The sequence below is a fragment of the Trichoderma atroviride genome, chromosome 7, assembly GCF_020647795.1.
Source record: "Trichoderma atroviride chromosome 7, complete sequence".
NCBI classification, from domain to species: Eukaryota; Fungi; Ascomycota; class Sordariomycetes; order Hypocreales; family Hypocreaceae; genus Trichoderma; species Trichoderma atroviride.
Genome location: NC_089406.1, coordinates 1,116,330 through 1,130,738, shown reverse-complemented (window position 1 = coordinate 1,130,738; position 14,409 = coordinate 1,116,330). Strand labels below are relative to the sequence as shown.

At 49.2% G+C, this 14,409-nt stretch overlaps 5 protein-coding genes across 8 annotated transcripts; 1 reads left to right on the top strand and 4 right to left on the bottom strand.

Moving 5' to 3' along the window:
- Positions 1-155: 155 nt before the first annotated feature.
- Positions 156-3,205, bottom strand: TrAtP1_012378 (uncharacterized protein). 2 transcript variants are annotated; one of them, XM_066115506.1, is made up of 7 exons: positions 2,689-3,205; positions 2,450-2,556; positions 2,032-2,325; positions 1,519-1,956; positions 1,191-1,438; positions 488-1,129; positions 156-426 (listed from the first exon to the last, which is right to left on the bottom strand). In XM_066115506.1, exons 1-7 carry the CDS (start codon positions 2,776-2,778, stop codon positions 260-262), a joined length of 1,986 nt encoding a protein of 661 aa, XP_065971605.1. In that variant the 5' UTR covers positions 2,779-3,205; the 3' UTR covers positions 156-259. The 2 variants fall into 2 exon arrangements, with proteins under 2 accessions (XP_065971605.1, XP_065971606.1); XM_066115507.1 differs by having other exon boundaries at positions 488-1,438.
- On the bottom strand, positions 3,206-5,219 carry TrAtP1_012377 (uncharacterized protein). Its single transcript, XM_014090235.2, has 3 exons — positions 4,801-5,219; positions 4,680-4,737; positions 3,206-4,619 (listed from the first exon to the last, which is right to left on the bottom strand). Exons 1-3 carry the CDS (start codon positions 5,091-5,093, stop codon positions 3,477-3,479), a joined length of 1,494 nt encoding a protein of 497 aa, XP_013945710.1. The 5' UTR covers positions 5,094-5,219; the 3' UTR covers positions 3,206-3,476.
- Positions 5,220-5,612: 393 nt separating this feature from the next.
- TrAtP1_012376 (uncharacterized protein) lies at positions 5,613-8,280 on the bottom strand. Of its 2 annotated transcripts, XM_014090236.2 has the most exons (7): positions 8,125-8,280; positions 7,604-8,063; positions 7,067-7,541; positions 6,918-6,986; positions 6,416-6,852; positions 6,083-6,346; positions 5,613-5,964 (listed from the first exon to the last, which is right to left on the bottom strand). In XM_014090236.2, exons 2-7 carry the CDS (start codon positions 7,770-7,772, stop codon positions 5,828-5,830), a joined length of 1,551 nt encoding a protein of 516 aa, XP_013945711.1. In that variant the 5' UTR covers positions 7,773-8,063; positions 8,125-8,280; the 3' UTR covers positions 5,613-5,827. The 2 variants fall into 2 exon arrangements, with proteins under 2 accessions (XP_013945711.1, XP_065971604.1); XM_066115505.1 differs by having other exon boundaries at positions 5,613-6,852.
- Positions 8,281-8,658: 378 nt separating this feature from the next.
- TrAtP1_012375 (uncharacterized protein) lies at positions 8,659-11,246 on the bottom strand (the record flags this gene model as incomplete). Its single annotated transcript, XM_066115504.1, has 7 exons — positions 8,659-8,941; positions 9,007-9,803; positions 9,861-10,653; positions 10,713-10,742; positions 10,798-10,816; positions 10,876-11,013; positions 11,219-11,246. 7 exons carry the CDS (start codon positions 11,244-11,246, stop codon positions 8,659-8,661), a joined length of 2,088 nt encoding a protein of 695 aa, XP_065971603.1.
- Positions 11,247-12,163: 917 nt separating this feature from the next.
- TrAtP1_012374 (uncharacterized protein) lies at positions 12,164-14,209 on the top strand. Of its 2 annotated transcripts, XM_014090546.2 has the most exons (4): positions 12,164-12,512; positions 12,604-12,773; positions 12,859-13,611; positions 13,680-14,209. In XM_014090546.2, exons 1-4 carry the CDS (start codon positions 12,230-12,232, stop codon positions 13,980-13,982), a joined length of 1,509 nt encoding a protein of 502 aa, XP_013946021.1. In that variant the 5' UTR covers positions 12,164-12,229; the 3' UTR covers positions 13,983-14,209. The 2 variants fall into 2 exon arrangements, with proteins under 2 accessions (XP_013946021.1, XP_065971602.1); XM_066115503.1 differs by having other exon boundaries at positions 12,859-14,209.
- The last annotated feature ends 200 nt before the right edge of the window (positions 14,210-14,409 follow it).

Sequence of the window (14,409 nt, the reverse complement as noted above, 5' to 3'; positions counted from 1 at the left end):
GAATTAGGTTGACAAAGGGAGTCATCATTCCTTGCATATAGGACATATCCGGCGTTTATGGTGGAACAGGCAAGCAGTGTTTTGGTTGTTAAAAAGTTGTCTATCTGCTTTAATGCTTCATAGGTAGAAATATATGAAAAATATTCTAATAAAGTTTGTGGATCTATCCAATGTGACTGTGACTTGTGATAATTAATGGTATAACGCAAAAAAGAGGGAAAAAAAGAAGAAAGGTTAAGATGCTTGAGCTGTATCCATTCTAAATGAGCCCAATCAGTACACCGTCTTCTCCCGTGGTCCAGCCGAAATCATCCATGAACATGGACCAGTCTACATCTTGGAATGGATCGGTGACGGCTGCGTTATTTGTCATTTGTTGGTCTTGCGCGGCGGTGTTTGCGCCTGAAGATGGATCTGTACGGAATTCTGGAGATTGTTAGAAAACAAGGAGGATTACTGGTTTAAAAGGCTGCAAAATAGAACTTACGAATAATCTCGAGGCACTTATTCACGCCATCTGTGCTCTTCTGCGCCGTGAGCAGGCCGTTTTTGAACTTCTCCAGACAGGCAAACGTGATGCCCGCCCCGCCGCGGCTGACCCATGAAGGAGGCACGGTGTCGAACCGGGGCACGTATCTCCTAAAGGACCAAAAGGTTTCCATGATGACGCTGCCGCGGTACCAAATGTCCTGTTCCTTGACGGAGCAGCGCATGATGGAGGTGTAGGCCTGCTGGGCGAGGAGATCGGCCTCCTCGGCGGAGAGAGAGTCCGGGCTAGGACACCAGGTGGAGTGCAGGAGGTAGACGATTGTGTTTGCGGCGTCGGTGAGGGCGCGGCAGAGGACGCCGGGGCAGTGGGCGATGAATTTGGAGCGGGAGTCGATGTCGAGGACGGTGTGGATGAGGGAGCGGGCGGTGGTGAAGGTCTTGAGGGCGTTGAGCTGGAGAGTTGGGTTTGACGATGGGGTGGGCGCTGGGACGGAGGCGAGGGGGGCGGGTTGGGGCGGGGAGGTGCTGTAGTTTGTGCTGATGGCGAAGTTGTTGTTGTTTGCGGTGATGGTGCAGGGGGACATGAAGTAGAAGAGCTGGATTTCGAGCTGGGCGGCGAGTTTGAAGACGCGGAGTACTTCTATCGGGTGCGAATGTCAGTTTTTTCATACACCGGATATACCAAAGGGAGGAGTCTTTACCCGTGTCGAAGCGGACAAGCAGCGGTTTGAGCGTCTCCAGCTCGTTTTCCCATATTGCAATGGCGCTCTCCGGGACGCTGCCCACGTTGGAGGTCTGCGCGTGCATGGCCATGTGGAAGCGGTTGAGGAAGCGCTGGAGCTCGTACGTGGCGAGAAGATCGGCCCAGTAGTTGGATTCGAGGGCGGCTTTGCAACGCACATCGCTGTGCTGCATGAAAGGGGGAGGAAGGCCTGCGCTTGCTGATATCCTGGTGGGTTTAAGAAGCGTTAGAACATGTCTCTTACTATACCAAAAGTATGGAGCGAAATGGAAAATAGATGATCGAACCTTTGCGCCAGTAGGCAGCACGCTATCCATGTTGATGAAGCCTCCTCATCGGTAGACGTATAGCAGTGTCGACTTCCAACGCAGAACTGAGGGTGCGATCCCCGGCCGGTGTGAAGACCAAGCGACATGCACGCGTTCATGGCGATATTCACCAGCATGGATGACGGATCCGTGACGAAGCGAATGGTCGGGTAGGGCCATGCGCAGACGAGCAGGATGGCGTGGATCTCGTCAACGCCCAGCACGGCACTGGACATCATGGGCCAGAGGTTCTTGGTCATGTGCTCGACCAGGGCGGAGAAGAGCTGGGTGTCCTTTGCGTACCGGCGACATGTCACGTACAGGACGGCCCAGAAGAGCACGGGCTGTGCGTCGTAGCATTCATCGGGTTCTTTTTTGCGTAGGATGGGGAGAAAGGGGTGAAAGTGCTGAAGATATCTAGTGTTTATCATGTTAGATGTCTGTTTCACTACGGAGTAGCATGAGAGGTGAGTGTAACAGTTCTGAACATACTTGCTAAAGTAGTAGTCGATGTCTTCCCCAGAGATTATTATGGCGTTTAGGACGCGAGCTTCTGTAGGTCCAGTCTTCTTCTGTCTCTTATCAGGAGGGCGCGGCGACGGTCCAAGCTGAATGGAGAGGGGAGTTCGTGCTGGTTTCAGTATGGCTGAGAGCGGTGCCTGGCCTGAAGATGCGGAGAAGGGTGCCAAGGGGCTAGGTGGTGACCAGGTAGATTCACTATTGGCCTTTTTGTTGTTGACGACTTGTTGGATGCTTCTTAGCTCTTGTTCGAGCTGTTCCAACTTGCTTTAAGAGGGGGGGGGATGTTAGCATGATGAAGCTCATTATGAAGGCAGAGATCATTAAGATTTGTTAATAGAAGAGGAAATATTTTCTCCAAGTGTATGATATAAGAGAGAGTTGAATATACCTTCGTTTTGTTACCCTCTTGTGAGACTTGTCGACCACGCATGAGATTTGCAGCTTGGCACACCTCTGGCATGGCTGGCCAGGGATGGTACTCGACTTGCATCGGACCTAGGGGTATATCATGATTAGTTATAAACTCCGCCCAAGACTTTGATGAATGAATCACAAGTAAAACCTGTACAAACAACAAAACAGCTACAGCAGAATGATTCTCAGTCTATAAGAAGCCTTCTTACTCGCCTTTGAATTCCGGCAGTTCACGCACGCCACATTCCGCCTCGTCTTCTCATCGTGACTCGGCGAATCTGCTGACGGGGGCGTCGGCGCCATTGGAGCAAGTCCCGTTTCCTCCTGCTGATTCACCTCCCTTTACAGAACGTCTGAGACATTCCCCTCCAATGCCCGGCAGTATCTCCCAAGTCCGAAGAAAATGAAGTCGTTTGCTGTCTCTCTCTGTTTGCCAACTCGGGAGTGGAGCCTCGCTGTAGCGGATGTACCTCCGATTGACGTAGCGTGAGTGCCGGGGCTCCAAGTACCACGTCGGAGAATTAGACAGTAGCAATAGCTGGAAAATACGTCAGCTAAATCACTTTCGGCTTTCTTCTAATTTTTCCTCTTCCTTGTGCCGGGCAGATGTCGGTGGCTTCGTTGCATCATTGAATCCGATCGGGGGGTCTGGCCATAAACAAGAAAGAACCGGGGGCCGGAGTCGTTAACCCCGATTGCCGGGTCACGTGCTGCGGTTGCATGAACGGAATTGGGATCACGACCTGATATCGAACACCACGAGACGAATACGGAGCAGGGACATGGAGGAAGCAAATACCGGGATCGGGATTAAGCATGATTGTATGCATGCCTGGCGAATTGCAAAGAGGTACGCTGAAATTGAGAAAATGAAATTGATCCTCTATAGTAAACACCTGCAACAACCTGCTGCCCTGCACATGCATATCGTGCCTCTCCCAAGATCCAACCTAATCCAATCCCGCCATAACCGTACCATCTCTTGACGCGTTCTACCCAATCTATTGCTTCTTTTTGTCATCTTCCGCCTTTTCCGTTACTGTCGAATGCCCAGATTTGGCATATCCTCCCACCAGCTTCAACAAGACCCACAGGAAGCCCACTGCCACTACTGCTGCTGTTCCAACTCCCACCCATTGAGATGCTCCCTCCGTCACCACAGGGACCTTGATGTTGTTGATGAGACGGCCGCCAGCCTCAGATTCGGGGCTCACGTGCCAGAATTTTGTGCTTGGGCTAAATAAGCCGTCGTAGCCCAGACTGACACGGTCAAATGGACTGACTGAGTAGGGAACCTCTTCGCCGCTATCACACGCCCAAAACACCACGGGATACGGGATTCCGGCCTCTTCCTTGCCTGTCGGGGTTGGCTTGAGATAACGTAGGTGAAGGGGAACCTCGACTGTCCAAGCCGTTTCTGCAGCGCCATCTTTGGGAGGTGCCAGCTCCAGAAGCACATTCGACCCCCAGGGCTTGGTCGTATATGCAGGTGCTTCGAGATCCACCGGCTCGCTGACGTATTTTGTGGCTGTGAGATTTTTGGACGCAAGGAACAGATCGCCTGCTAGCTGGTATCTGTCTGCAAAGATCACCTTGGGGAAAGTAAAGTACGCGTACGGGGCGCACTCAGCCTCGCCATCGGTCGGGGGAGATGCGCCGCTTAGACTCAGCTGCAAAGTCGGATGTAGGCCTGTTGGTTGCTGGAATTTGGACGTGAAAGAGCCAGGCGCCGCTCTGTGGCGGGCTTCAAAGGCGAATATCACCGGCGATGGCTCCTTGTTCTCGCCGATGACGGTCAAAACGCCCGATGCGCCAATTTGATGAGCTTCCATGTTTGGCGGCGCATCTATGCCTAGGATGCCGACTTCTGTCCGGCCCTTGGGTGATGCCGGGACGGATATCTCGCGTTGCTGCAGCGGCCATAGGGCTTGGAGCTTGACGGAATCAGAGGTGGAATCGTAAGAAATGTCTAGGCTGACGGCGTCTTTGAGGTCTTGCAGCTGCTTCCTGCACTCGCCGGCAGTTGGCCCTGAGCAGACTACCGTGCTGAGCCTCTTTGCAAAGCCGTCTAATTTTTCGAGTTCATTGTAGAAAAATGAAGTAGAAGGTGCCTTTTCCTCCTCGTTTGGAAGGCTGATGTATACCTATAAGCATGGTTAGGCATATAATTTCAGAGGTCATGCCTGGACCGGTGATGATATTACCTCTTCTGATGAGCAGTCCAAACGTCCAAACGCTTGTAAAGCTGTGCACAGTTTTTCTCTACATCTATTGTTAGTCACAAAAGAGTCTCGTATTCTGACATTTCCATAGGGTGAGACTCACGGATCGTAGTCCTTCTTCAGAGGCGTATATGAGACGTGGAGACCAGGAGAGACGCGGGAGCTAAACGGCTCCAGAGTCTCATAGCTCGCTGAGGTCGCCCATCGCAGATGCAGGTCTTGAAGATCACGAAGAAGGCTGGCCAGCTCGGAGGGGAGCTCCGGCAGCGTCAGAGTGATCTTGTGCTCGCGTACCGCCTCTGTGGCTGGGCCTTTGACTATTGTGTCCCTAATCTCCAGCTGCTTCGGGTCGATGGCTGCACCGGGCGGGTGAAAGTAGGTGATTCTTTCTCTCATGATGCTGGCAGTATGAGATGAGGCTCCTCGTCAATGTTTACTCTATGTGAGAGGCTGGTTGCACGGCAATGAGTGGCGACTTGGCTTCACGGGGGGGATGAAGGCTTAATGTTTGTTTCAATGTCCATGTTGCTGTGACATGACGATCGGGCTGAGGTGTCCACTACGTACGCCACAGCGGCGCCTTGGGCTGCCGAGTTAGCGGCATCAGCCGCGTGTCAGGGTTCCTCCACGGGCGTTATAGGGGAATCTACCCCGCTGCGTATAGGGGTCTCATTAGCTGGGCGGTTGAAATTGTATCCAGGGCGTCGTGGATTGTACACCATCCCTTTTTTACGAGTCGCCGGATTACATAAAAAGAGCAGAACCATTGAAACATTCCAAAGCCGTGCTTTGGGGTACATGAAGATGGCCAAATCGGAATACGCAGTAGCATACGCAATACGCAACACGCTGTACGGATCTAGCAGACTGCGAGACCGAAATGCCTTGCGCTGTATCAAGCTTTAAGCATTGAGAGGATGAATTGAGCAACTTCAAACAACGAACATTGTTGCTAAAAAGGTCAGCGTAAACGGCTCGTCGCGTGTACATGTAACCAACATTTTTTTACCCCCTTTTACCCAGGTACACATGCGCTGCTCCAGCCCCCTTGTGGAAGACGCCAAAAATAGTCTCCTATTCGTATTTTGGTACCCTGGATTGTTGCTCTTTGGTTCCAAGCTTCCCTTTGTTCAATACCGCTTTTCTGCCTCGTAAAGCGCAATCGGCACTCCTTGTCCAGGGCATCCCACAATGTCTGCCTTGAGATACTGCGCCGCCCAATCTCCCCTATACTCTAGCCTCTCATACTTTTGCAACAGACGGATCACTGCAGGAAAAGAAACATCAGCCCATGCTCATCAACACAACTCATCAACACAACATGCATATAACCCTGGCAAAATATCTTCTCTTGAGTTTATTTCGAGTCTCATGATATCACTTACTCATAAATGCCATCTCCGTCATGGCAAAGTTCTGCCCAATGCAGATCCGGGGCCCGCCATTAAAGGGCACAAACTGCCACGGCTTGGGCGTCCAATGCTCCCATCGCTCGGGACTAAAGATTGCTGGATCGGCGAACGTCTCTGATACTGGAGGGTAAAGCTCCTTGCGGCGCTGCATAGCTAGAGTGCTGTAGATGATGTGATCACCTCTGAGAGTGGCAATGTCGGGTTGGCCTGGCCTGCCCGGCAGCGTTGAGTTTTCGACTTTTTTATGAACGCGTCAGCTTATATCTCATTTCATTACGAGATATCTTTCCAGGTGATACTACTCACGGCATGTTCTAATGTTAAACGGAACTGCCGGGTATAGTCTCATCGTCTCGTACAGCGTATGAGTGAGGTACGTCAAGTCTTTGATATCATCATACGAAGGCGCTGCATCCGGCCCGACTTTCTGTAAAATGTGACTCCGCAGCTTTTGCCAAGTCGCGGGATAATTGGACAGCTCGTAAAGCGCCCAGGATAGAGTCGCCGCAGTGGTGTCTCTTCCCGCTAGCAGCACTGCCATGATCTGATCTCGGATGACTTTGGGGTCTCGCGAAAAGAGGGCGATCTGATGCAGAAATGTGAACTCTTTGTCTGACTTGGATATCTTCTCCAGTTCTTCGGGAATAAGAGCCAGAGTTGCTTCGATAAAGGGCTGGATGAATGTTTCGAGGACCTTGATACCCCTATTATATTCGCCTTTGGGGATGAAGCGGCGTACGGGTCTGTTAGATAGCGGTGTTAGTACTCATCGATGTCGTATAGACGGAATATAGGAGCATCCACATACGCAAGGAGAGTGAGAGTCATCTGTTTTCGCTGGACGTATGTGAACGCTTTCGAAAATTCACCCTTTGGGCTGGCAGCGAGTTAGTCAGCTTCCCATGACACACATGATGTCTCTTTTAAAAACAATGAAACGTGATGCATATCTCTTACTTCTCAAGACTCTCAACGCTGTGACCAAGTAGATAGTCCGTTGTAGCGTCAAGCGTCATGCGATAAAACAAGTCGCTAATGTCGACCGTGTGTCCAGACGGAGGGATTTTCGAAACCATCACATCGCTCCATCTTTCGATAATGTCCATGTCTCGAATCTTCTGCTTCAGAAACATGGGCCGGATCAAGGTCCTGCTCTGCTGCCACAGCTGTCCATCTGTTGTAAAGATGCTATCCCCGAGAAAAGGTTCCCAGGTCGAGTGAAAGCGATCGCCCTTACCAAAATGCGCGAAATTTGTGGCGAGAACTGCTTTAATATGTTCTGGGTCAATAGTTATGATGGATCGACGGCCGATGATGCTGATTTCGACGGCATTGGGACAGGAAGGGTCAGCGTTCTCGAACATGCTGAAATAGTACTCCAACAGTCGGTTCTGTGAGTGCATGTAGGCGCCCTTGAAGAAGAAGAAGAATGCTAATACATCGGTCAGTATCATAAACCAGGCAAAAATAATTGGCAATGCAAAGTCTTCATACAAGTGATTGGATTGCCGGCGAGAATAGAGGCTCGAACTCCATCAACTTTGCTCAGCCGGTAATCCGTTACCAATCGTTCAATGATCCAAAATGAAGCAAGGACGCATGACGTAGCAATGGCCAGCGACCCTGCCGATGCTGGGATTAGCCATGATAGACTTAGCAACATGACCAATGACAAATAGAAGGAAAGTCAGTGAGTTGAAGCCTGGGCAACAAGTAGCAACGCCAGAATAACAGCACAAGGCTATATGATCCCAGAACAAGGGTATGAGTTATACATGGGCCTTGACGAGTGGAACTCGGGAATTATTATAAAGATCGTGCCTATTATACCGTGACTATAGTCATCAGGTTGGAGCCCCGCACGAGGCTAAATCTCAGCTGCTGCAGACTCGAGCTTTAAGTCACTCAATTTAGCCTGTGTGTGTGAAGATCCTTCGTTTCCCGAGGGTTGATCCTTCACTCAATAACATTCAGCATTTTTGACATCTGATTGTCCTCAGGATTTTCGACTCTACCTTTGTATAGCCAAGCTTGCCGCCTAGTGTGCTGTAGTGAAGACGAATTATTCCGCTTTAGAAATGGTACTGTGGATATCGAAAAGTATACTGGACAACATTCGTCCAATCGATGGATTGAACGGAGAGATAGAATAGCATCATATGTGCCTCTGCTGCATGACTTCTGGGGAAGCCAAAGGACGTGCTTGGACGTATTAATAGAAAAGAATCGGAGGAGGCCGCTTTCCGCGGAATCCGCGGGGGCCGATCTCTTAATATCTATAACTATTAATGGTATTATTCAAGTAGATCAAGAAACACATTTTCTGTTATGTACACTCTGAGTCAACTCAAATTATCATCTTCGTCTTGAAGGGTTTTAGCTAATCAGGTCCCTAGCAATATTCGCGACTAAAAGTACCTATGTAGCATTCCGGTCAAGTTCCCAATCGCCGCAGTGCATCATTAAGGTCTTACGATTAAGGTCTGGCGGACTTGGAAACAGGTACTTGCTAAATTCCTAAACTTTTATATTGTAGCAATTATTCAGTGTCAGTGTACATCTTCATTGACGTGTAATCTGTTCGTCCTAGAGATTGCGCCGGCTTTCAAAATAGCTGCGCTTACTAGCTTTGACAGTTCAGTTATAAGTTGGTGCGCTTGTCCAGTTTCCGTCAATTCGCAATCTGAAGTGGCTGATGGTCGCATCTTGGTAATGACATCCAGCGCCAAAGCGAGTGATTTCGCATCAGCTGCAGCTTGAGAGCCAACGGGATGTATCAGAATGTTGACAAATAATGGCATGGCGGCTACGAGCGGGTAGATGATGCTATACCTGTAGTTCGGTGAGTATTTGCCTATACTAGGCCATGATAGAGAATAGCACACATCAGTACATACCAGAAAGTATCTTGCTTTAATATGGCGATTGGTTCATTCAACAAACGCAATGTTGAGCGGCTGGCTTCTAGAGATAAGTCAATGCTTGAATGCATGACGCTATGAAGTTCCTCGGGTGGACTGGTTTCTGCATCTTGGGCAGCTCCGAATCTCCTAACTGGTGTGTGGATAACTGTCAAAAGGTAATGATATTCTAGCTGTAGTTGCACCGATCTCAAATAGCTTGGGAATGTACCAGTAGGTGACAAGCATTGGCTCTGGGAAATTGATAGCTTGGGACGAATTTCATGAGGAACAGACAAGCGCCAACCCTCAAGTTCATCATCCAAATGGCGGATTCGAGTGAGGAGTTCACTATCGATAATCTTCAGAGCTAAAGGCGAGTAAAGTAGCCGAAATATTTTCTCTTTTAATACTCCAAGAGGCGGGTCACCAGGAAGGAATGGGATAGCTCTATCCCAAGCAATGGTGTCGATGTCGCTGGCATCAGCGCCTTCACTAAACTGATGTAGAAAAATATCATGGCTTAAATACTCTTCGGGTCCACCAACATCGCAATACTCATTGGCGAGAGTAGGGGGCAGTCCAGATAATAGAGCAACGTCTTTGTCGGTATGATAGCATAGCCAGAACAGTCTCCGAGTATGATCTTTTCGGCGCTCGAAGAGGGAGCTTTCAACCTCGTTGCGTTTCACTGGCTGATAAGAATGGCCATTGAGCTCGCAAACCATGCGGCAAGCTGCTGAATGCAACGCTACAGCGCGGCTATGCTCTCCAATTGCAGTTTGGTATTTGTACTAACAACTAATGGGTTATTCTTGGTGTTTACAGAGGACACATATGCATAAACTTACCAGTAGTACTAATGCTTGTAAAAAATCACAGTTTGCAGGACCATTGGAGAGCTCCAGAAACCGCTCTGCTCTGGCTGCACATGTGCTACTGTTGAAGCTTGAGATCACATGTCCAGAGACCTTCAAATGTGACATGATAGCGCATACAGCCCAGAAGCATGCTCTCGCCGACGTATGTAAATAAGAAGCATGCATTCCTTCAAAAGTCCGATAGGCCATGTCTACAGTCTCTTCGAAGAGCACCGTATCGAGAGAAGGGAACAGCATTTGGAGAGACGAATGCGAGAGAGCACTGAACCATTTGTGTACCAGGCTCTTATCCGGCAAATCCCATAGTTCTCCGGCGGAAGCATACCCTTGAAGACTTGAGGTCTTACAATCCGGCTGGCTGTAACGGCCTGGAGACAAAAATGACCGTAAAGTTGCAGTGCTCTGGTCAGTTCTGGAAGCAATCCATTCTAAGCCATTCTTGGAAATAATTGGCGCTCCTTTATGATACCAATTCTTCTCAAAGAGTCGAGTCGCGAAAACAATATGTGCGTGGATGCCATTTTCGAATATTTGGCTAGTCTCTTGCCTGGCGTGCAATAAGTTTTGGGTAGCTCTCTCATTTTGTGGCCCTGCACTGTTGAATGTTCCACGATTGTCTTTATCAGCAATGGATGGCCTGAAACATGTGCTTCCGATTGGTTGTTCAGCAACAGACGGGTAATGAGAAGAACTAGCTTGAGAAAGAGCACTTTCAAGCCGCTTGATTTGTTCCAAGAGTCTCTCTACGTCTTTCGCTTTCGGCCTATCTCTTCAGTCAACAAACAGGCAGCAGTTGGGCTATATTTACACCCATCGGTTTACCTTTTTGTAGAAGTTGTCTTCTTTTCTCGACTAAATGTGCATGCTAACTTTTGATGGCTACACCAATTGCAGGGTACGTTGGGACCTGGCCGGCAACACTCTATCTACGGAGGAGTCAGCATAAGTGCGCATACATGTATCTCCTGTTGAGGATACAACGTGCCTTTCTTTTGAAGCACACATCGCAAGCCCGTATTGGTGTCATAATAGCCACAGAGTGGAACAAGCAAAGGCATAAAATGAGCTCCTGGAGCCAGCCTGTGTTCCGCGATGAATAGGAGAGACAAGCCCAGGTGATTGACTAATCGACTAAAATATTCCTATTGTCCGATTATGTAATCCCACCCTCTACCAATCAATTCACATCACCACGAAAACGTTCAAAGCCTGGTAATTCATTGCTCAAGAACTGAATAAAATAGGTACTCATGGCTGAAGTAGTTCTGTACTTGAGCCTTGTCGGACTTTCAATCTAGCTGAAACATATTTGTATGAATGAAACTCACATCGCTCTACCTTCATCGCTCTTCGCATCTTTTGTGATTCAACGCCTCTAATACTTGGATTTTAAGCAGAGAACTTCTAAGTCACCAGCAGGTGCATCTTCAACCCCCTCTTGGCTCAGCCATTTTAACGGCGACTTGCAGCATTGGCTTTCCTCTGGGTGTGGGGGCTAAGCATAAATGCAATTGAAGAGAACGGAAACCTCTGACAATACAATCTTGCCACCAACGAATGGTAGCAAGGCACTACTAAATCGTCAACTTATTCCACGTCACATGGTAATCACGTAATGGCATTTGATTTATGTACATGCGGGGATGTCCATCTTAGAATATATTTCTAACATGTGGGCATTTGATACTAGCAATACGATGACCTGGATATATGTAGGCTTACTTCAACTTGTTCGTCGCTTAGACATGCAGGAGCTGGAAACATGTTAGATATCAGTTCTTCAAACTTCAGCAGAGTTGAGGCCTCAGAACAAAGCACTGCCTTTGCAGCCTAAGGATGGTTTGGTGCAAATGTATCAGAGCAGCCAGGCGGAGATGCGTCAGTTGGCCATGGGGCATTTGCAGAAGACACCACGAGGTTGGGAAGTGTATGGACGACTGGACCTTCTCGTAACGTAACAAATACTACGCTTTTCGTTGTTTCCGCACAACCTTAACAGCGATTGAGTTGCTGCAGAGCATGCAACTGTCAGGCCATGTTTGAAAGCCCCAGATCAGAGCTCCTCATTGGCAGGTCGACCTTAGATAAGCGGAGTAGATGCTGTCCGTGGCGTTTTTAGCGTTTGTTTTCGACAAGGGATATTCACGTCAGTGCCGAGAAGTCGCATTCATTGCCGTTGACTGAGTCGTTTCATGGGTCCTAAAACTGTTGGCAAATAGCGCTTAATATGAGAAGAAGAAGGGAGGGAAAAAAAGAGGATAAAAATTCTCATACCTCTAGAAAATTAAAATGTAGTCTTTTAATTATCTTTTACCTGATTGTTTTGCTTAATCTGCATTATGGCATCCAATGATGAGCGCACAGCTCTGCTTGAGCCCGCTCGTCGCCATGTCTCGCCTACAGTCTCTCGACGGCTATACGTGTCGCACTTTTTGTCAACTTGGAACTCCAGAGTCTTTGAGTTTGGCGCAGTGCTTTACTTGGCAGCGGTTTTTCCTGGAACTCTGCTGCCAATGTCCTTGTACGCCCTAGTTCGCGGCGTATCTGCAATCATCTTTGCGCCGGCGGTTGGGTGGTACATTGACACGGGCAACCGTCTTCAGGTTGTCCGAGTCTCCATTGGTGAGTTAAGCAACTGTGTATACATTTATCTACATCACTGCTCTATACATTTGGGATTTTTATGTCTTGTTCGCTCTCTGATAACATGTAGTGTTCCAGAGACTGGTAGTTGCAGCATCCTGTGCAGTCTTCTATATCCTCGCCATTGATACACCACTCCCCTCTGGCGTGCGAGCGGGACTTGTCGCTGTCGTGACGTTATTTGCCTGTGTGGAGAAGCCATGCTCGATATTGAATCTGGTGTCTGTAGAAAAAGATTGGGTGAGCCATTGTCTATCAACAGCAACAGGCCTACTGCCATGTTTTCATGCCTTTGGATTATATGCTAACAATGGCAACTTGATAGGTCATTGTGGTCTCGCAAGGCAATCCGGAAGTTCTTCAAGTCATGAATGCACAAATGCGACGAATCGACCTGCTCTGCAAATTGTTTGGGCCGTTGTTCATCGCCATGATGGACGCTTATTCGTCGCGGGTAGCCATCATCGTCAACTTTGCAATGAACGCGGCATCTATTGCAGTGGAGTACTTCGCTATCGCTCGAGTCTATTACGAAGTCCCAGAGCTACAAGAGACAAAGGCCAAACCACGACGTGAAATATCTGAGGAACCAGAAGCCCAGTCGTCTCATAACTCAAGACCCATCGTTAGCGCCATCTGGCAGCGACTGATTGATGTCATTCACAAATCCGCGCAGGATATCTCTTTGTATCTGAAGCATCAGGCGTTTCTCCCATCCATTGCCGGCGCAATCTTGTATCTTACGGTCCTCAGCTTTGGAGGCCAGATGGTTACATACTTACTCTCTGCAGGCTATAGTTCCTTGCAAGTCGGCATTGCGAGGACGGTTGGCGTGGTATTTGAGGTTCTGGCAACGTGGGTGGCACCGTGGCTCATACGACGAATCGGGGCGATTAGAGCCGGCCTCTGGATGAGCAGCTGGCAGGTCACGATGCTGGCTGCGGGAGTATCTGTATTTTGGATATTTGATATGACGAGCAACTCGCTCATCGCAGCAAGCGGCCTTGTGGGAGGCACCGTGTTGAGTCGCTTAGGCCTTCGGGGATTCGACCTGTGCGTCCAGCTAATTGTCCAAGAGGTATGATGAAGAATCTTACATGTCCGGTATTCCACTATCATGGTCGCTAACAGCGCTGTCATCATTAGGAAGTCGAAGCCGAGAATCGCGGCGTCTTCTCTTCCGTCGAGGCCGCCTGGCAAAGCGCCTTTGAGCTGCTCGCCTATACGTCCACCATCGTCTTTTCTCGCCCTGAGCAGTTCAAATGGCCATCGCTCATCTCATCCATCGCCGTTGCGTCAGCCAGCAGTGCTTATGCAGTGTTTGTTTACCTGCGCCGAGGCCATCTGCTGCATCTCGAGGCTCTCACATGCTTTCTGCGGACCGAGAAGGGGAAACAGCGCGACCGAGAAAGAGACGTTGAGCAAATCTCTGTTGGATCTGAGATGTAGGGAGATGTGCGTGTTGGATGCATTTTGGGTATCGGCTCCGTCAGCGTCAATGCCACCGTATTGTATAAGGGATACTACGCCTAGTGGTACTCGTAATGCCTAGTCCTTCTACCGTTTCTTAAGAAAGGGTCTTCCTTGCAAGTGAGACATAATCGGTCGCTCGTTTTGGCAGTTGGTGATGCGGAGGTTATAAGCCGTAGCTCCATCGCTCGCTGCCTGGATCTTTTGCGGCTCGGGCAATTAAAACGAACTTAGAGCGAGAGGCACAAGCAGAATTTCCTCATAGGGCACCGAGCCTGAATCGTGCCTTGCGTCAATATGTGGCTGATGCACCGCTCGTCGGCTACTATTGGGTGCCCTGGAGCAGTCAATGGTTGCTGATCCAGCACGCCTGTAGCAGCAGCTGTGGCGCTGCGAGGGCGCTGAA

Coding starts and splice junctions, on each gene's coding strand:
- TrAtP1_012377 (XM_014090235.2), bottom strand. CDS start 5,093: ATGAGAGAAAGAATCACCTACTTTCACCCGCCCGGTGCAGCCATCGAC. Junction 4,738..4,800: donor CTGAAGAAGGACTACGATCC/GTGAGTCTCACC, acceptor CAATAGATGTAG/AGAAAAACTGTGCACAGCTT. Junction 4,620..4,679: donor TGGACTGCTCATCAGAAGAG/GTAATATCATCA, acceptor CCATGCTTATAG/GTATACATCAGCCTTCCAAA.
- TrAtP1_012376 (XM_014090236.2), bottom strand. CDS start 7,772: ATGTTGCTAAGTCTATCATGGCTAATCCCAGCATCGGCAGGGTCGCTG. Junction 7,542..7,603: donor CGCCGGCAATCCAATCACTT/GTATGAAGACTT, acceptor CCGATGTATTAG/CATTCTTCTTCTTCTTCAAG. Junction 6,853..6,917: donor ATGACTCTCACTCTCCTTGC/GTATGTGGATGC, acceptor GCTATCTAACAG/ACCCGTACGCCGCTTCATCC.
- TrAtP1_012378 (XM_066115506.1), bottom strand. CDS start 2,778: ATGGCGCCGACGCCCCCGTCAGCAGATTCGCCGAGTCACGATGAGAAG. Junction 2,326..2,449: donor AAGAGGGTAACAAAACGAAG/GTATATTCAACT, acceptor CCCCTCTTAAAG/CAAGTTGGAACAGCTCGAAC. Junction 427..487: donor TAAGTGCCTCGAGATTATTC/GTAAGTTCTATT, acceptor AACAATCTCCAG/AATTCCGTACAGATCCATCT.
- TrAtP1_012374 (XM_014090546.2), top strand. CDS start 12,230: ATGGCATCCAATGATGAGCGCACAGCTCTGCTTGAGCCCGCTCGTCGC. Junction 12,774..12,858: donor TGTCTGTAGAAAAAGATTGG/GTGAGCCATTGT, acceptor GCAACTTGATAG/GTCATTGTGGTCTCGCAAGG. Junction 13,612..13,679: donor TCCAGCTAATTGTCCAAGAG/GTATGATGAAGA, acceptor TGTCATCATTAG/GAAGTCGAAGCCGAGAATCG.